At 43.4% G+C, this 19,583-nt stretch overlaps 8 protein-coding genes across 8 annotated transcripts; 2 read left to right on the plus strand and 6 right to left on the minus strand.

Moving 5' to 3' along the window:
• Nucleotides 1-97: 97 nt before the first annotated feature.
• Nucleotides 98-3,052, plus strand: BRETT_005270 (uncharacterized protein; the record flags this gene model as incomplete). Its single annotated transcript, XM_041283750.1, has 1 exon — nt 98-3,052. One exon carries the CDS (start codon nt 98-100, stop codon nt 3,050-3,052), a length of 2,955 nt encoding a protein of 984 aa, XP_041134702.1.
• A 2,520-nt stretch (nt 3,053-5,572) lies between these two features.
• BRETT_005271 (uncharacterized protein) lies at nt 5,573-5,950 on the minus strand (the record flags this gene model as incomplete). The annotated part of the gene is made up of 1 exon (XM_041283751.1): nt 5,573-5,950. The coding sequence occupies one exon, from the start codon at nt 5,948-5,950 to the stop codon at nt 5,573-5,575; it is 378 nt and encodes a 125-aa protein (XP_041134703.1).
• A 510-nt stretch (nt 5,951-6,460) lies between these two features.
• Nucleotides 6,461-8,428, minus strand: BRETT_005272 (uncharacterized protein; the record flags this gene model as incomplete). Its single annotated transcript, XM_041283752.1, has 1 exon — nt 6,461-8,428. The coding sequence occupies one exon, from the start codon at nt 8,426-8,428 to the stop codon at nt 6,461-6,463; it is 1,968 nt and encodes a 655-aa protein (XP_041134704.1).
• A 1,013-nt stretch (nt 8,429-9,441) lies between these two features.
• On the minus strand, nt 9,442-11,664 carry BRETT_005273 (uncharacterized protein; the record flags this gene model as incomplete). Its single annotated transcript, XM_041283753.1, has 1 exon — nt 9,442-11,664. The coding sequence occupies one exon, from the start codon at nt 11,662-11,664 to the stop codon at nt 9,442-9,444; it is 2,223 nt and encodes a 740-aa protein (XP_041134705.1).
• Nucleotides 11,665-12,805: 1,141 nt separating this feature from the next.
• BRETT_005274 (uncharacterized protein) lies at nt 12,806-14,191 on the minus strand (the record flags this gene model as incomplete). Its single annotated transcript, XM_041283754.1, has 1 exon — nt 12,806-14,191. The coding sequence occupies one exon, from the start codon at nt 14,189-14,191 to the stop codon at nt 12,806-12,808; it is 1,386 nt and encodes a 461-aa protein (XP_041134706.1).
• A 2,321-nt stretch (nt 14,192-16,512) lies between these two features.
• Nucleotides 16,513-17,580, minus strand: BRETT_005275 (uncharacterized protein; the record flags this gene model as incomplete). The annotated part of the gene is made up of 1 exon (XM_041283755.1): nt 16,513-17,580. One exon carries the CDS (start codon nt 17,578-17,580, stop codon nt 16,513-16,515), a length of 1,068 nt encoding a protein of 355 aa, XP_041134707.1.
• A 308-nt stretch (nt 17,581-17,888) lies between these two features.
• MMS2 (E2 ubiquitin-conjugating protein mms2) lies at nt 17,889-18,365 on the plus strand (the record flags this gene model as incomplete). Its single annotated transcript, XM_041283756.1, has 2 exons — nt 17,889-17,899; nt 17,963-18,365. 2 exons carry the CDS (start codon nt 17,889-17,891, stop codon nt 18,363-18,365), a joined length of 414 nt encoding a protein of 137 aa, XP_041134708.1.
• Nucleotides 18,366-18,750: 385 nt separating this feature from the next.
• Nucleotides 18,751-19,248, minus strand: BRETT_005277 (uncharacterized protein; the record flags this gene model as incomplete). The annotated part of the gene is made up of 1 exon (XM_041283757.1): nt 18,751-19,248. The coding sequence occupies one exon, from the start codon at nt 19,246-19,248 to the stop codon at nt 18,751-18,753; it is 498 nt and encodes a 165-aa protein (XP_041134709.1).
• Between the last annotated feature and the right edge of the window lie 335 nt (nt 19,249-19,583).

Here is a 19,583-nt window from a genome sequence, read left to right on the forward strand (position 1 = left end):
TTCTTTATTTTTATTGTCTTCGTATTTACCTTTTTTTTTATCTTATCACTTTTGCACCTGTCCAAGCTGCAAGTATCAGCAAGCAGATATTGGTTAAATGGAAAATATCAAAGAAGGAGAGATACACAGAGGTGTTGTGACGTCGATCAAGCCGTATGGGGCATTTGTTGCCCTTGGAGAAGGCGAAAACAGTAGAGATGATGATAAGCATAGAAACGGGCGATATGGACACAAAAGAAGCGGATTATGCCACATTTCGCAGATGGTCTCGGGTCGGCGGTTAGAGGACCCCCGGGAGGTGGTATCTGTGGGGGACAGGGTGTGGGTAGAGGTGACGGAAGTGCGTGGGGACGGCAAAATATCGCTCAGCATGAAAAACGTGGATCAGGCGACGGGGAAAGAGACAAGAGGAGTTAGCGGGCCGGCAGAGCACACCAGAAAGAGAAAAACAAGAGTGGATGCGTGGGAGATGACGCAGCTGAGGCAGGCCTACGGGGTGAAGCGGACGAAGATGGATTTTAGTGCTGAAGATGAAGATCCTTACGCAGAAGTTGATGAGGAGAGTTCCGAGGGGGGAGAGGACGAAGAAGGGCAAGAGGTGGAAATCCAGTTGAATCAGGAGCTTCCGCCGTTCCTTGCGGGCAGTGCGAGGGAGCTAAGGGGGCATACCGGGCAGAATGAGCCGGAAAAAGCGGTCCGGGTGTCGGATGAGTCGTTACAGAGGCTGGCGGAGAAGGGGTCGCGTTTTCTGGCGGAGACGAGGAAGGAGAAGGTGGAGAAGCGGCGGGCAGCGGAGCGGAGCCGGCGGGAGAGGGAGAGGGGGGAGGATGAGGAGGATCCGATGGGTATGGAGAATATAGAAGAGAGGTTGAAGGAAAGTACAAAGGACTTTAAGGAAAGTACGAAAGACCCTAAGGAAAGTTCAAAGGGAAGTACAAAAAACCTTAAGGAAAGTACAAAAGACTTTAAGGACACCCCTAGTGCAGTCGACCAATGGAAAACAGAATCATCCCTGCAGCAGTGCGGGTTCCCGACCCTCAAAAGCATCCGGCAGCAGAGAGAGTCGCTCCCGATCTTCAAGGTGCGGTCGCAGCTAATGCGGCAGGTGGCAGAAAACAGCATGCTGGTGGTGGTCGGCGAGACGGGATCAGGTAAATCGACGCAGATAACCCAGTATTTGGCAGAGGAGGGGTACGGGACCCACGGGATGATTGCGTGCACGCAACCGAGGCGTGTGGCAGCCAAGAGTGTGGCACAGCGGGTGGCTGAGGAGGTCGGGTGCTCCATTGGCCAGGAAGTCGGGTACCAGATCCGGTTTGAGGACTGCACAAGCAGCAAAACGGTGATCAAGTACATGACGGACGGCATGTTGGAGCGCGAGGTGCTCGTGGACCCGGACATGGGCCGGTACTCGGTGATTATGCTCGATGAGGCGCACGAGCGGACGGTTGCGACGGATGTGTTGTTTGCGTTGCTCCGGGAGGCGGTGAGGAGACGCAAGGGAGGTCTCCGGGTGATCGTGACGTCGGCTACGTTGGACAGCGGGAAGTTCTCACGGTACTTCGATGGGTGCCCTGTGTTCCACATCGCGGGCCGGGCGTACCCGGTGAAAATCCTGCATTCACGGCAGCCGGAGCCGGACTACGTGGCGGCCGCGATCGACACCGTGGTGCAGATCCACGTGAACAACGCGGCGGGCGACATCTTGGTGTTCCTGACGGGCCGCGAGGAGATCGAGGCGTGCTGCGAGGCGATTGTGCAGAAAATGGCCGTTTTGCGAAACGCTGACCGGGGCATCGGCGAGTTGCTTGTTCTCCCCGTGTATAGTGCGATGCCGTCGGAGATGCAGTCGCGGATATTCGAGCCGACACCTCGGGGCAAGCGGAAGGTCGTGGTGGCCACGAACATCGCGGAGACGTCCATCACGATCGACGGGATCTTGTACGTGGTGGACCCCGGGTTCGTCAAGGTGAACGCGTACGACTCGCGGCTGGGCATGGACCGGTTGGCCGTGGAGCCCGTGTCGCGAGCCCAGGCGGACCAGCGGGCGGGTCGGGCGGGTCGTACGGGGCCCGGTGTGTGCTACCGGCTGTACACCCGGCGGGCCTACGACCACGACATGTGCCCTGCCCCCGTGCCCGAGATCCTCCGCCACAACTTGGCCACCACCGCGCTCGTGCTCAAGGCCCTCGGCGTGGCCCACGTGCTTCACTTCCCCTTCATGGACCCGCCACCCCGGCAGGCTTTGCTCGCTGCCCTGCACGAGTTGTACATTTTGGGGGCCGTTTCCCCGCGGGGCAGCATAACTCCACCGGGAAAGGCCATGGCCCGCTTCCCCATGGACCCGCTGCTCTCCCGGGCCCTCCTCCAGTCGCTCCGCCTCGGCTGCTCCCGCGACGTCATCGTCATCATCGCCATGATCTCCGTGCCCGATGTGTTTCTGCGGCCCCGTGACCACCGCGTCCAGGCCGATCGTGCCAGGCGGCAGTTCGACCATCCCTCCGGTGACCACCTCACCCTGTTGACCGTGTACCGCCGCTGGCAGGATGCCAACTACAGCCGGGCCTGGTGCACATCGCACTATCTCCACTGGAAGTCTCTGCACCGGGCCCGCGAGGTGGTTCGGCAGTTGACCGGGATGGTGGGAGCATCATCTTTATCTTCTTCATCATCTTTATCTACTCCCTCTCCCCCAACTATCCTCAAGGCCTTCCTCTCGGGCTTCTTCAAAAACTGCGCCAAACGATCCCCAAACGACTCCTTCCACACCCTCGCAGAAAACACTCCTGTCCACATCCACCCCTCATCCGCCCTCTACAGAAAACCAGGCCTCAACTACCTCCTCTACCACTCTCTCATCCTCACAAACATGGAGTACATGCACTGCGTCTCCAAGATCGACCCCTCCTGGCTGCTCCAGTGTGCTCCAAAGTTCTACTCCCCGGCCAAACACGGCCAGCTCAGCCTCGCCAAACGCACCGAGAAGATCTCTCCTTTGTGGAACAAGTTCGACCCGAACCAGAGCTGGCGATTGAGCCGGGGCAGACGGTGAAGGCTGCAGTTGTGTACTATTACTTAATTTATCCGTTTTTCTAATAATTCTACCAATGCTTCTAAAGTGCTTCTAATAAAACCTCTAACATAATATCAATGTTTCCAATATTCATGCTTCCAATATCCATCCTTCTAATATCATTGCTTTTAATATCATTGCTTTTAATATCATTGCTTTTAATATCATTGCTTTCATCAGTGCTTCTGATATTCATACTTCTAATATTCATGCTTCCATCAATACTTCGAATAATACCTCTAATCATTGCTTCTAATATTAAAGTAAGTGGTGCTTTTCTATTAATGCTTCTGTAATATTTATGTTAACACCCATTACTTTACAGAGTTCTCCCATAACTAGTATTGAATGTTGGTGGATCTATTACACATTCTAATATTTATTCATTTATATCCATCATAATGCTTCCAATATAATTTCCTTCATGTGTGACACCGATCACCATATACAATCTTGTTACTATATTGGTATCAAGGCTAAAGAAGGAAAAGTATGAAGTAAAGAACCAAGCGAAATAAAAGGGAATACACATGCTAATATATCTTTAATCCTTATAGGTATGGCTTTCTTCGAATAAATAACGCAGGAATTGTTGTAAATACTATACATATCCAAGTGCTCATGTCTGTGTCCACTTAAATTGATACCTATGTTCGTACCCTGATATCAATATATTATTGCTCTTATCTTAAAAGCTATTTTTGTTCAATACCTAATATGGATTCCATATGCACTTTAAAACATCAGTCCCAAAATATTCACTTATCTACTTATTTTTATCTATCTGTTCTACACTATCCACTACATACTTAAATATAGATCCTACTTCGAATATTCCCGAATATCAATCTCTGAACTACTTGAAATATCCACCATCCATATCTACATTATCCTCAAGATTCATCAATATTTTGGATGCTTAAATCATCCATCTATCCATCTATATTCTTATATGTGGCCAAATATCACTTAAGTACTTTACTATAAATTTTAGTTAATTGGTTTAGGAATGTGTATTTTCCCTTTTTCACCCCATTCATTTCACCTTCTTACTTAGTTCATTTTACTTTTATACTTTTCCCTTCTTTAACTAGTTATAACACAAACTTCATAAAGTAACCGGCCTCACACTTAAAGCAATTAACAAAAATATTACACTTACATTTACATTTATCTACCTATATTTACAGATATTTACGCAGTTATCCACCTAAATATCAATATATATTCAAGTACACAAACTTATACATATTTTTAAGTAACTTGTATTTTATTGGATATCAATTCACATCCACTAATATTTATTAAACTGTCCCCACGATATTTTATCTTTTTTTAATACACATCTCAAACACAAAACTTCCACTTTGTTACTCATCCACATTACCTCTTCAAATACACATTAAACTATTCTATTCTAGTATAATTCAGATACAACCATTAGTGCTTAAAGATTATTTTAAAAAATGCTTGAATACTATCATGCCTCCAAAGTACTTTCAACCATTAAATACTTTCAAAATAGTTTATTTCTAAAAATCCCTTAATACCTCCTAATACTTTAATCACCCTTAATTTTACCTCTTTAAATACCTCTACTTCATATATTCTCTTTCAATTGGTTACCTTTTGAATATCCTCTAGATACTTCTTTCACTCAAAATTATGGATTCCCTATCAATAAATAATTACTTATAGTTTTTGTATTTCCTCCCTTATGGGCCTATACTCAATTGATGGCCTAGGGCAACAGATTTACATAAAATTATACCTGATATCTGATATATTTTCATATCACTCTTGATAGCCCGATTGATATTTGCTTGACGCTTTTAATCCAATTCTTTTATCTCCCATAAATCCCATAAAATGTAGAAGTATCATTCAGCCTTAAATCCTCTCCATATTTTCTACAGTAAGAACCACAGACAATGCAATATAAATAGCTTCAAAGGTATATCAACAGTGTACTATACTCTGCATAAAGGCATTTATTACACCTCTAATTGCAGATATCTGCAATCACAATGCTCTAAAGGAGTATTCTCAAAGTATTAAGCACTTGTATGACCTGGTAGCCGGTTATATTGCAAATACAGTTTAAATACCATAATCCACCTGCAAACTTCCATAATACTGTAGACACACAAAAACGCAATTTACTGAATATGGGTAGCATTGCATTTAATAGTCAAAAGCTTCTTTAAAAAGAAATACTTCCCCAAAAGTTTCTAACTATTCTTTGAACTCCTCAAATACTCTTACCTTAGTACTCCCAACACTCTCGATTTTCCTATTTTATCTACACCATATTATTCATTAACACGTATATTTGTACACCATTGAACCTCTAATTATACACAGATAAACGCCACCAGTTCTAATCCTCCCACTCTTAAATGTAGTCGCGTCTCAAACCCCGAAAATGGCTTAATAACACGTTTATGGTTTTGTTGGGTATTGGGTGGCGAGACAAAAGCAAAAACAAAATTTAAAATTTCATACACTCACCTCCGTGAGCTGGGAAACAAGCCTGGATGTGTTTCTGCTGAATTCCATCTGCAAGTTCTTGCCAAAAACAGTGATTCCTCGTAAACGAACAAGTGCCAGTTCAGCTTCTTCTATGGAGCTGACAACAAGCCAAGCTTGACCTCTCAATTTTCCAGCATTTGTGTAAAATATCTGGAGAACATCGCAGTAGGTGGAGAACAAAATGTAAAGGCTCCTTTTTGCTGCATCCTTTGACACTTTGTCGTTTATGTTTCGAACATAGATTGTACAGCTTGGAGAGATAAGCGGATGAGTAATCCTGTCGTTTCGAGGTTTTTTGGAAGGCTGTAAAGACGCCAATGTAGCCCCGCGCTGTCTCTTAGCCATGGTGTGTGTGTGGGTTAGAGATGTATGGTATGAAGAATATGGTACCAAGTATGAGTGATCGTTGAAGTGACTGGACTTGTACTGGACTATCTGAAAAGTCTGAAAAAAAAAAAAAAAAAAAAAAAGATAGATCGCTGGTCTTAAATAATCACAACTATCAAATTTCAGAACTAACAAAGTTATTTTTCGTGTTGAAAATTACCCAACCCGCGAACAGACGAGGTATTTTTTTGGCACTATTCAGGAAGTTCTGCATGTCATACGAGAAAATTGTTGGATCTAATCTGATGTCACAGCACCCAATCCCTGAACGAAGCCTTAAACGAAGAGGACACATAGGTTAACCAGATGAACAAACTAAACCAGACAGCACAACAAGGCACAGCAGACATGGCCAACCACATTTTATTACTACAAACCACACATATTACTACAAACAAGCCACTAATCTCTCATGCCCAATAGAGCCACAAGCAATATGCATTACGAATACCTGTCTAAATATACAACTCACAACGACATCGTGAGCCAGTCAAGGCTCTGGTTGGCATCCTTGTCCTCGTGCTGCGTAGAATCAGCCTTGGGGGCCCCAGTAGAACCGGCAGCACCCCCAGAATGCTGGGGTGCACCCGCGGTGCTGGAACCTTGCCGATTAGTCGAGTCGGCCAAAGACACCAGGCCAAGACCCTCCATCTGAGGGTTTAGTCCGTCCAAATTCTGGTCGAAGTCGGTATTTTCCTTAACGCCGAACATGTCGAACGGGTCCTGCCCGCCGAACAACGGCGTACTGTCCATTTTTGTGCCGCTTTGGGCGGAATTCACGGTTGCAGCCGTTTGGCCGCCAGATTTCTGAATACCCGCCTGTTTGCCCAAATTAGAGCCGCGAGACCTCTGAACAGTGGCCCCAGAGGACTTCTGGTGGCCCCGGGATGAGCCCGGGGTTCCAGCAGACGAGTCATTGTCGTCTGAACGCTTCCCCAGGGCCAAAGGTGTCGGGTGCAGATCGTCACCGTCAGTTTTTTTCCTGCCGCGTTTCGAACTGTTCCTCTGCCGCTTTTTAATCACGTCTGTCTTCAGCGAGAGAGGCCTGACCACGCCGTGAAGCTTCAGAAACAAGCCACACGCATTACAGAGTGGCTTTCCCTCCGGGTTGCGTCTCCAAAGCGGAGTTGTCTTGGTATGGCAGTTTGTGCAAAAGATCTCCTGCGAACCTCCATTCTTGGCCCCACCGCTTGCACTGCCGTGGTACATCGAGGCCTTTCTGCTCTTGGCAGTCGATTTTTTGCGTGGGCCGACCCGTTTCCGGCCTGCCTTCAGCCCAGATACGCTTTTGCCGCCGGATTTCCCAGGGGAACGGCCAGAACCGGAAGATGCTCGGCTCAGCTGCCGCTGGGGCTGCTGCAGGCCGTGCTGCAGTATTTCCGGTGCTATTCCTGGCATGGAAAAGTCGCTGCCGTCTAGATCGAAGTTGAAACGTTCGTCAACGGCTGCTGGGCCGGGGAAGTGCGATACCATGGATGTAGGAGTGTTCAGAAAGGGCAATTGCCTCTGGTTTCCGTCGATGCCGGCAAAGGAGCCCGGCACAGACTGCGAAACAACCTGCGAACCACGCAAAGCACCTCCAGATGGGGCCAGGTGCGAGATATTGGTCATGCTGGCACTGACAGGGTTTAAATAGGGTGGAACTGCAGACGAAGGGGTGGATCCTCGGGTGCTGAACGGCGAACTTTCCACTCCGAGGGCAGTATCGAGTGAAATCGGGTCGATTTCAAGCCCCGAGTCTGCCGCGGGTGTCGTATTCATGTCTGCAGCCTCATCAATGTTGCTGCCGGCCGTTTTGGGTCTCCTGGTTTGGTTAAGCAACGATTGCGAGAGCTTCGACTGCTGCGGATAGATCACGGGCGAGATCTGCTTCCTTTTCGAGCCAATCACAGGCGATAGCGGCATGTTCTCAAACTGCCTGGCCTGCGATTGGTCTGGCGGGCTGTTGTTACTCCACGAATCATGTTTTTCCAGATGCCTGCCACCATAAAAAGACCCCTGGCCTCCAATCTCTCGCAAACTCGACATGTAGCTTTCCTCGGCATCCGTGCCACGTGCATTCTCGTGCTTGCTACCGCCTGATATCAGGCCGAGGTCCGGAAACTGCGGCCAATCCGATCCGGGGCTGTTTGTGGCCAGAAAAGAGCTGTTTGTGCCACCTGTGGAAATTCCACCCGTTGACTTCGGAGAAACCGACAGCTCATCCTCATTCCTGGGCCCTGCACTTGCACTCCGCATGCTCCCCCTTCTGCTGGACTGGCCTTTCTGCTCCCCAGCCATCGGATCTCGCTTCTTCATGTTGAGATACATCAATCTCCAAGTTAGGTTTTCCATCCTCGACCTGTACGGAAGTCCTGCCTTCGCTTTCGAGTACATTTTCCATAGTGTGGTAGCCGAGCTGTCATCTTTCAATGAATGCGGGTCCTGCTCATCCATCTCGCTTGTTGCTTTATGTGCGGAAAGACGTCCGTCTGTCAAAATTCGGGATTTTGCTTCTTTTTTATCCGTTTTCCTCAATGCACCGTTTCTCAACAGTTCAATTAGTCCGCCAAATATGCCGATTGATGCTTTTATATTCGGCTCCGCGTTTTATATTTTAAATGTTGACGTCACCTGCCTATATTGTGCTTTAAGCGCCTAGTTCAAACAGTACAGTACCAATAACAGCGCTTGATCCGTGATTGGCAATGCTGATCCAAACTTCACTGCAGTACAAGCTTTACTAAAAAAAAAAAAGACGTATACAATTTACAACTACGTAGATCCAACGACTTCTTAGGCCTCCTACAAATGCGTTTGTTGCTCGATAGGCGTGAATTATCTAGATCTTCGATCTCGATTATCCGGGAAGCCACCGGCAGCTCTGCAATTAAATCCATCACGTCTGAAATTTTTTATTTTTTTTATTTAAACGCCGGCTGGTAGTATTAGCGGCAGTAATTTGTAAATTTTTCTTTGTGCACCTGAGCCCAATCAAGCAACTTGTCAATTGTCGGGCCTTCGAGAGTACCTGGGTTCTGAGAGTTTTCATTGGCTCGATAAGAATTCGTTTTTAATCATATTTTCTCTTTCTAGCATTCTCAGGCTGCCCTATTGTTCCCGGCTGTGATTACCTATTGTTGATTCCCACATTTCGGTGTACGGGTTGGCTGCCCGATGAAATTTCGCATTATACCGATCCAAGTTATCATTTCTATTGCTGCCACTAATACAATTGTCAGGGTATTCTTGGTATTTCGGTCTTGTCTATTGTGCTTTTTCTTTACATCTTTCTATTGTGATTTATTCTTATTATCAGTCGCCAAGCTTCAACTCATATGTTCTCTATGAAGGCTGACTTCAATTCAAACTTTAAGCTAAGTATTCAGATCCGATTAAAATATTAACTTCGAAACTCTACATTTCACAGACTCACTTATTTTACGAACTCACTTATTTCACACAATCACTCATTCCTCGTAATCATCACGCTGGTCTTCCTCACCTTTAGCAACCGCAAGCAAACTAATGCTAAGTCCCCGGCTGTGTCGATCGCTGATCTCTGGAAACTGGTTCTGCGAAATTTCCTGTTTCATGTTTGGCTTTGCAAAATCCTCACAGCATATTGAATATTTCTGCATCGCCTGCTGAAATTCATCCTGTAGATTTTCTAAACGCCGTTGTTGGTTCGATGCATCTATGTTGATCTTCAAAGCACCAATTTTCGTCGATAAACTATCTAGTAAAACCTCGAGATCCGATAAGCGCTCAGTGTGCTCATCTTCTTCATCTTCCTCCAGTATTGTATTATTTGCCCCAGAAAATGATCCGAATCCTACATTTTCCTTATCAGAATCTTCTTCATCCAGACTGGCTGGATTATTGTCACGTAATTCATCCGAGATGCATTGCAGTAGTGCTCTGGATTGTTCAAGAAGCTTTATCGAGAGGAAAACCCGGCTCACTTTGCTCAAGTGGCGGAATCTGCTCTCATCCAACCCGAAATGGCTGATGCAGGAGGCACGAAAAAGCATCACAGCATCTGCAGAATCTTCTAGTTGATGCCTTGAGGTGATGACAAAACACAGAAGACTGCACAAATATATCCTCCTCAGGAAGCGAAACTGCTGCATTAACTTTGAAGGCTGTCCAGAGAGACAATTTGGTGAGCAATTCTCCGTTTTTTGCTCCGTATTGGCACAATTGGCAGAATTGTCCAAAGATGATCGAACAGAAGCCGAACGGCGAGGAAATCTGAATGCCATAGATTGTCTTGGTGAGCTTTGTGCTGCCCACATACCGGAAAGGCGATCCCTTTTAGTATCGGGCAGTGGAGCATCCAGGTCATGCTTTGAATTGCATGATTCACTTGATAAAGATAAAGGTGAATCCAACAACTCTTTCTGTGCATATATATCCCCATACAGCAGGTCTGCACAGTTGAGAGAGTGTAGTCTGAGGGGTTTTAACTGGCTGGATTTTGAATAAGAAGTTGTCTGATAAAAATGGGACGGACGATTAAGTAACTTGACAAACAGGCCGGCCCGATCGTCAATATTGGCGTTGTAAAGTTGCAAATACTTGGATAGCTGACCATAATCATCTATGAGCGGCAATATATGGACCAGCTTGCTGTTCAAACAGAGGATAACCGTGCTGAGTGCATTTCTAAGTTGGAAATATGTCGCACCTGGGCTTCTTACAAGCTGTTTTTTCACACCATATAGCCGCTGAAGCGTGCCTTTTCGAACCTTGGACTTGGATACTCCATGTGTATGAAGCGCCCGCAAAACTGTGGTATCAAAACTGTCCGAAGTGGTCAAAAACTGGCCGATTCTGTTGGTTAGCATCTGCAAATACACGGAAATCGCTATCCGCCTGGTGTTGATGTTAACACTCAAGATGTAGAGACAAAGCAGAATGCAGATCTTCATGTTTTCACTGGATATGAACCGGCGGTTTCGCACTATGTAGAAGAATAAGCCAACAGACAGAATCACAGGCTTTAACGAGTGAACTAACGGATAGTATGGTATCGAATTAAGATCTATGGTGAAAGTGGTAAATGGCGTTTTAGCAGTATCATCACAATGCACATTTTCACAGCCGGTGCCAGCACCAGCGGTAGAATGCATCTGATTGGATGCAATGACCTCAAACTTGAAGCGGTCAAGTGATGATTCTATTTTGCAATTAAGTGCACTTTCCTCTGCTATATAATTACGCAGAAATGCCATAATCTGCCTGGAAAATGCGGAAAATCGGCGTCCAAATATGCGTTTGGGCAGTCTGTTTAGTACCTGATTCCGATACTGTGATGTCCTGCTTTTATCATTGTGAAATGAGATCAAGTCAGCCAGATCCAGCGATGTTAATGAAGAAGATGCAAATGAGTTTGATAATCTGGCATTTGAATTAGGTGAAAGCGACGGCGACGAGTCACTGGAATAATCCGTAAAAGAACCACCAAATGTAGTTGATGATGTAACGTAATTCCTATGGATCGTACTTGATGATTTCCTGTATCTGCTGAGATCAGATAACAAATTGCATTGATCTAGAGCAGTAGCCGGTGAATTATGATCCAGATCTTGCTGGAGATGGTGTATCACTGTGGATTCTGCCTCATCGTTTAGCATTGACCAGTCATTGCCTTGTATATGAGTGCTGTTGTCACCTTTTTGTGGTGACATTTGTTGTTTGTGCATTTATTGCTTGAGACAGCACAGTTCATAAACAGAACAAGCAGCAGTCTTTGGGGAACGGAACTTTCGATTTCTGTAATATATACCTTTTTCCAGGATATATGTGATAACAATAATGCCTCTTTTGTTAAATATGAAAAGCGGGAGACAAAAATAAGCCGCCCAGCAGTAAGGTAAACATGTCAACAGAGATGGTAGAAATGTAAATAAACGGGTGGAAAAATATTACCTGTATGAAAAAAAAAAAAAAAAAATAAGGAGAAGAAAGTAAGGCTTGAAATAGACGCCGAGGTGAGAAACGTCAGGAGAGATAGAAGATACAATGTGAAATGGATATCACACTTTAAACGATAAAAATGAAGTTTGAGTTATGTAAATGAACAGGCATATTTTTGGATCACATCTGTAACAAGAATTACAAAAAATGGAAATAAGGTGTGGCAAAACCTCAGATGAAAAGCAAGTTGTATTAGATGCATCCATTGATGAAATAGCAGGTGGAACAAATAAAATGCATGAGGATTTGAAATTGTAGATTAAATAAAGATGGAATAGTTAAAGTAAGTACACACATATTGTAAGAGAGTAAAGAAATTTGGTGAATATGGCAATATATAAGAAAGTAGGTTAAGTGATGATACCATCATAATTTATACGAAGGCTTGGATATAATTAATGTCAATAAGGTGAGGTGAATAATAATATTGAAAAGAACAAAAAATTAGAATCCGAAGTATATAAAAAACAAGTAATTAATGCCAAAGCCCATACATAAGAGGGTGACGGCATTCAGCAAGAAACTAACGCAAATGATGAGAATGCGACAGCATTAAGTAAAGCAAATAATAAAATATAACGTAAGGTAATGCCAACAATAAAAGCTGATGACAGTCAAAAATAAAGAAGGTATACAAATTAGAGTAAGTATACAAATTAGAGAGAAAGCAGTCACAAAGAGCACTATAGCAACAAACAATCCCAATGCAGATAACAACTACCAAAGCACTACACCACTACACACAAAATATAACCATGTCGTATGCCAATCATTGAAATTATAGTAAGTATTTGATAATAAAATAAAAAACGGAATTTAGTGTGATGGAAAGCCAAAAGCAGAAGAACTTGCTCACTGCTGCTTAGCCTTGGCCTCAACCAACTCCCGGTATTTCTGAGTGGAGAAGGACTTCGGCCTTTCAATAGGCATTCCTAGACCACGATCGATGATCAAGGCAGGAAGAACACCAAATGCCCTGGCCACACCGAAAAGAACGGTGTAGAAAGACTCCTGAGTCAAACCATAGTACTCCAAAAGAATACCGGAGTGGGAATCGACGTTAGGCCAAGGATTCTTGGTCTTGCCCTGCTCCTTGAGCACTTTTGGAGCAACCTTGTACACAGCAGACACCAACTTGAACATGTCATAATCCTTCATGTGCTGCAAGGCAAACTCCCTCTGGGCCATGTACCGTGGATCGGTCTTCCTCAAAACGGCATGTCCATATCCAGGAATCACTCTTCCCGAGTTGAGCGTCTTCCAGAGATACTTCTCGATCTTCTCCTCGGAGAAATCGTCGCCAACCTCCTTCTTCATCTCCTTGAGCCACTTCAACACCTCTTGGTTAGCTCTGCCATGCAATGGACCAGCCAAACCGTTCATACCTGCTGCGAATGCGAGGTATGGGGAGGACAAAGCCGAGCCAACCAAGTGTGTAGTGTGTGCGGAGACGTTTCCACCCTCGTGGTCCGAGTGGATGCACAAGTAAAGTCTCATCAACTCGATGAACTCCTTGTTGTCACCGAAGCCAAGCTCGGCGGCGAAGTTGCGGCCAAAATCGAGACCTGGATCTGCGTCGATCGTCTTACCGTCCTTGAAGATGTTTCTGTAGATCCTCGAGGCAAGAGTTGGCAACTTCGCAAGCAAGTTGATGCAATCCTCGAATGTGTACTTCCAGTACTCCTTCTTACCCACGCCGTTATCGTAGGCCTTGGCGAACTCGGACTCTGTCTCCAAAGCATTTATTCCAATCGAGAACTGTGCCATTGGATGCAAAGTGGCCGGACACCTGTCGATCAACTCCTCCACATGCTTTGGCAACTTTGCCCTTGCGGCCAAGTCCTCCGAGAAAGCCTTTGTCTGTGCTGCACTAGGCACCTCACCCGTCAAAAGAAGCCAGAATAGTGCCTCTGGCAAAGGTTCATCGCCCCCTTCTGCATGCGGAAGCTCCTTCTCGATCTGTGGAATCGTTCTTCCCCTGAACCGGATGCCCTCATATGGATCTAGCACCGATCCCTCGTACACCAAGCCCTTGATACCCCTCATGCCTCCATATGCCTGCTTAAGTGTCACATTTCCAATCACCGTGTCTCCATACTTGGTCTTCAAGTCCTTCACATCGGCTTGCCATGCTGGCAGAAGCTCTGAAAACCGCTGCTTCAATGCGGCAGCACCATTCTTAGTTGAGTATGAGCGTGTTGCACTCTTGATTGTCTTCTTAGCTGCGACTTTAAACATCGTGGCAACAAATTGACTATTTGAAACTGGAATATGCTTGATAACCGGTATAGTATATGTTAATGCAGCCCTTGGGATGAATATAAGCCGAAATTGTAATGTGCGTGTGTGTGTAGGAAGAAAATCAACATTCAATAACCAACCACAACAATTTCGAGAGATAAATTTGGGGGAGGGATCACCTTTTATACCTGGAACGCACAAGATGCTCAATTAATTAAGCCTTGATCCTGCCGCTGTTGTCAAGTGCCCAGCAAAGCCTAAATCAGCAAGAAGGGGAAAAAGGAAATTAAAAAAAAAAAAAAAAAAAAAAATTAAAAAAAAAGATAAAAATAATGACCATTGAAAACTGATTAAGTATTAAGCAATGGCGAATAATTGCCTAATTTGCCTGACCGTAGGTCACGCATTCTGCTAACTCGCACCCGAGAATGGACTCCGCGCTCTTTGGCATCTGGCGTTAAACCGAGAGCTGGTGAGATTTTATTATGCTGATGAAAAAAAAAAGGGGAAAAAAGTTGGCACCCTCCGCATGCATTGTCTCGCACAATGCTGTGGCTAATTCCCATTCTTCCCACCGAGGTCATGGATCCAGCTATCGGGACACAAATTGTGGTTGCGAGCGGAGACACCAGCATTGTTGGGCAAGATGGGCCGCGCGTGCTGTGAGGCTAGCGGGTGGGCTACTGAGATTTGGCGGCTGACATGTTTTTTCAGTCCCGTGGGAGGCACTCGGGATGCCTGATAGTGCGGCGTACTTTTGTGGTTTCAAACTGAAATAATTACCTTCCATACAAAGATTGGGCAGCAAAAGTATTGTTGGTGTGAGGAGATGTAACTAGTGAATTGGATAAATCACTGGGGTGGAATTTTTCAGGATTTACGAGTTTGTGCATGTCATGAATAAATGGATGTTTGTTTATATGCAAATACATGAAGAGAGTCAACATTCATACAAGTATAGATCAATGATTGCAGGCAGGTGAAAATAATCGAAATTAATGAGCACAAATGCATTGCAATGCTGACTGCATCAACCATTAATTTAAACAACTTAGTGAGCTACTCAGTTATTAAGTGCCCATGCAAGGGAAAACAAAATCTACTTGATTCTTGATATCATCTCATTTCTTTATCCACTCCTTAGCTAATTCACGGCCAAAAGGTGGTATACTCTGAAATGTGTATTTAAGTGAAAGTAATAATGTGAAGATCATGCTAATATTTCGAGTATGCAAACACCCAGATGATGCTAATATCCAGATGATGCTGATACCCAGATTATACTGTATTCTGGAATTGACTGTGTTCAATGCTTTGTTGTTTGACGGGATTTTTTTCAGTGTTCGGAGTTGATGACGGTGAAAAGATTCGAGAAAGTGAAAAATTATTCTCCTCCGCGCGTATTTTTCCGGTTTTCCCCGGCAGGAAGGAAAACGCGGACATAAGCTAAAATTGACAGCAAACCGTAAGGGTTCAGGACAAGTGTAAAGTCAGGATTAAAGTATGGATTAAACATAATCTTCAAGAGAATCTCAACGAGTCCGTTGGTAGTGGTTTGTGCTAGAAAAGCAGGCAAAAGCTTTTTTTATTTTCAAAAATGGGAAACCGTAAATACATAAGAATGAAATCTTCCCTATTGCTTGATTTGCTAATGCAGTTCAAAATCACAGTAGCACTATCACTCTATCTTTGTGGCTAGATGATTTCCAAACTATCGGCCAATCATATCTCGCCTTTATTTAACACTACTACAAGCGTTCTTCCAGCATTAAGACTAAAGTCACTCCCTTACCCCGTTAAAAAAAGAACAAGAAAAAGGATAAAAAAAATACTGACATTTCTAACGTATTGTTTGTTCCCTTTATTGTTAAGTGATATTCGCGGGGTTTTCAAGGATTGGATTTCGGCCTGATGGATATCTCCAGCAACCACTATAATGCAGGAAAAACCGCCCTCGAACGAAATGTTAAACCGTTACTGGATCATGTATACTTTTGCAAATAATTTGCGGGGAAGAGTAAACAAATAAAATCTGCGTTCATCAGACATATGCAGTACGAATTCGTCATAATCATATTGCTGATCTTGCATGCTCAAATAGGAGGCGTATTATCATTAAAGGTCAATTTCTAAAAACTAATCACTGGTATCATTAACAAATCACCATTAAAATCATCATTAAAAACTTATTATTCAAGGCTTAGTATTAGAAGCTTCTCATTAGAAGCGTTTTATAAGAGATTATCGATTCTTGATCTTCATCACTGCAGAATCAACACTCTAACATCAGCAGATTATTGCGTCAAGACTTGAATACCCTAATCAACATTATTCTCCCTTTTTCTCTCATACAGCTCCAAGTTCAAAGAGCTAAAAAAGCACGATAATTCTCGTTTATCAATAATCCAGAACTTCATGAGATTCTCAACGATTTTCCCACCTTGCCCATCATCCAGCCTTTGGATATTTCGTCTGTTCATCCTTACATCATTGATATCAGACATATCTAAGCAAACACTGCATTCTTTAGCTAATCTTGGTACTATCCGTATTCGCCACTCGGTAACAAACTCTATCTTGTATCCAAGCACTTTATAAACAATCTCCACAAACCGTTTGATTCCCTGATTATACTTATCTTTCAGTCGTTGCATCATCTTTGCAGTCTTTGCAACCTTCCTTTTTTCAATTTCGATATCGCTCTTTAGTCGCTCATAGCTGCTTAAAGGAACCTTTTTATACTCAGCTAATACTCCATTAAGCAAGTCATCGTTTTCTGATCTGAGTAATTCCACCATCTTTTCGTTCGTCCACCTGTATCGACTAACCGGGTTGTCTTTCAACTCTAGGATGCGGGCTTTTTTTCCATTTGCAGATTCATCATCATCTTTTGATCGTGCACGCTTGTGATCTGTACTATTCAATGCAGTATTTTCATCTTGATTTCCTTCTGTAACCGCCATTTCGCCCTCTTTCTTCCCAATTTGGGTTCTTATTTCCTCCATTAACATCTCATTCTCTTCTTTAAGCGACATATTCTCCTCTTTGAGTGACGCATTCTCCTTTTTATACTCAGAAAGCTCATTCGTCAATGTAATAACCTTCTTATCCAACAACCCAGCCCTACTTTCAGTGCCATTTATAGTGCCTCCCTTATTCCTTATCTCTTCTTCTTTTACACTCTCATGTAGATTCGTCCTTTCTGAATTTCCCCTTGCAGATATTCTAAGCTGCTCGTTTTCTTTCTTCAATCTTTCCACTTCAACTAAAAGCGCATTATATTCATCCCCACTACCATTTGTGGCATTTTGCATATTCCCAAACACTATTTGTCCTATATTCAACAGCACAATTTTGTGACTTTTGATTGAACCTTCCTTCTCCATGGATATAGTCGCGTCTAAAATATTGGACGTTAGCTTGTCACCCTAATGCAGGCGAAAAGAGAATAGGGGAAAAAATAAAATTGCATAAAAAGCAAATAATTAAGAAAGACGGGGGAATCAAAATAATCGCAGTCGAAAATGATCTCATCTTTTACCTGCCCTTCTTATTTTTGGATTATCTTCTCCAAATCAGCTTTCTTAATAGTTGTGACAAGTTTCAGTAAACAATACAATTTTTAATAACTACCGCAGCTAATTGAGGCTCATCACTACATATTATACACTGATACACAGCAACATTCTGCAGAATGTCGAAAATGTAAGTGCTGCTAATGTTATCGTTGCATTTAATATTTCCTTCATACTAACATCAATTATCCAGACCACGGAACTTTAAGCTCCTGGAAGAACTTGAAAAGGGAGAGAAAGGACTCGGAGCAGAGTCATGCTCTTACGGATTAAGTGATCCAGAAGATATGACCCTGACACATTGGAATGCAACGATTCTCGGACCTCCGAACAGTGTTCATGAAAACAGAATATACTCACTTCATATAGAATGCGGACAATCGTATCCAGATAAGCCTCCATCTGTTCGTTTTATCAGCAAGATCAACTTGCCATGCGTTAATAAAAACGGTGTCGTGAAGCCGGAACATTTCTCTTTGCTAAGAAACTGGAAAAGGAGCTACAGTATGGAAATTATACTTCTAGAGCTTAGAAAAGAAATGGCTAGGAGTACAAATCGCAAAATTCCCCAGCCACCAGAGGGAGAAACATACTGATTGTCACGATTCGATGCCACCATGCCATTTAGAGGTGCTATATAATGAATACCAGTTTCTCTCTGTGGTTACGATATCTGAGTGAATAGTAGAAACGTTGTAATTGATATTTTTCATTCAGTCATAACGCATGTCATATGATAGTGAAGTGTGATAGAAAAGTATGGTGAATGATCAATATTGGATGCGAGTATCAAGTGAAGGAGATAGTGAATGAGCTTAAATGAATACTCGAAAATAACTCACTAAAAATGTATTCTCCCCTCTAACACGTGCTCAAATGAATAATTACAATTACATTCTGTAACTCGTTAGACTTCACCTTATCCCAGAATATCATCACTTTGATCATTTCGCATTCTTTTCACTTCGATCATTTCTCATTCTAATCATCCTTGCCCTTATCCATCTTCTCGTAATACTCATGAACCTTCTTCTGAAAGATTTTATCCGTTCGGAGGAAATCCTCCAACAGTTCAGAACTCATCCATTTATCATCTTTCTTTTCTCTCAAATACTTTGTGTAGTCGTTGTCTTCAAATTCGGTAATTTCAACATTTCTGTATACGGGACCCCCCGCTTTTCGCCCGCTCACTCTTTCTATCGCCTGTCTTTGATGAACTGGCATCAACTTATATCCAATCATTTCTCGTCGGCTATTATAATTTCTATCCAAGCATCTGGCAAAAAGACGACGAAATGGAACGCAAATGCATTGATTTCCATCAAATGTGCACTGGTTCTGTACTAGAGTGTATAATTTGCAGCTTTTTGAATCCAATTCAAATTTTCCATCTGGTTCTTTCACTATTCGAGCTGGAAATAGCTCAGGGTACATTTCCTTGATTTCCTCTCGAGAATAAACTGGCAGTGCCGGAGCCATGTTGTGAAAGAAATAAGAGAGCTGAAGATGATTGAAATTTGGTCAATTACTGATGATGAAGTAATGTATGTGTAAATGTATATGTAAATATGTATGAACATGCTAAATGCGACTTGCCTAGGAAGCGATTGGGAATAATGCACAGGTTTCCATATTTTCTTTATTTTCTTTTTTGTTTGTTTAATAAATTATTAGCATATTCAAATTATATTTTCTTATCCCTTGCTTTTTTCTGCCTTGTTCTATTTTCATATTCTTCTATTTACTTGGTGGCCGAATCAGGAATCTCGGGGTGAACATAATTCAGTTCAAATGTAACCGTCAAATAAATATTC

The sequence above is a fragment of the Brettanomyces bruxellensis genome, chromosome 2 (assembly GCF_011074885.1).
Source record: "Brettanomyces bruxellensis chromosome 2, complete sequence".
NCBI classification, from domain to species: Eukaryota; Fungi; Ascomycota; class Pichiomycetes; order Pichiales; family Pichiaceae; genus Brettanomyces; species Brettanomyces bruxellensis.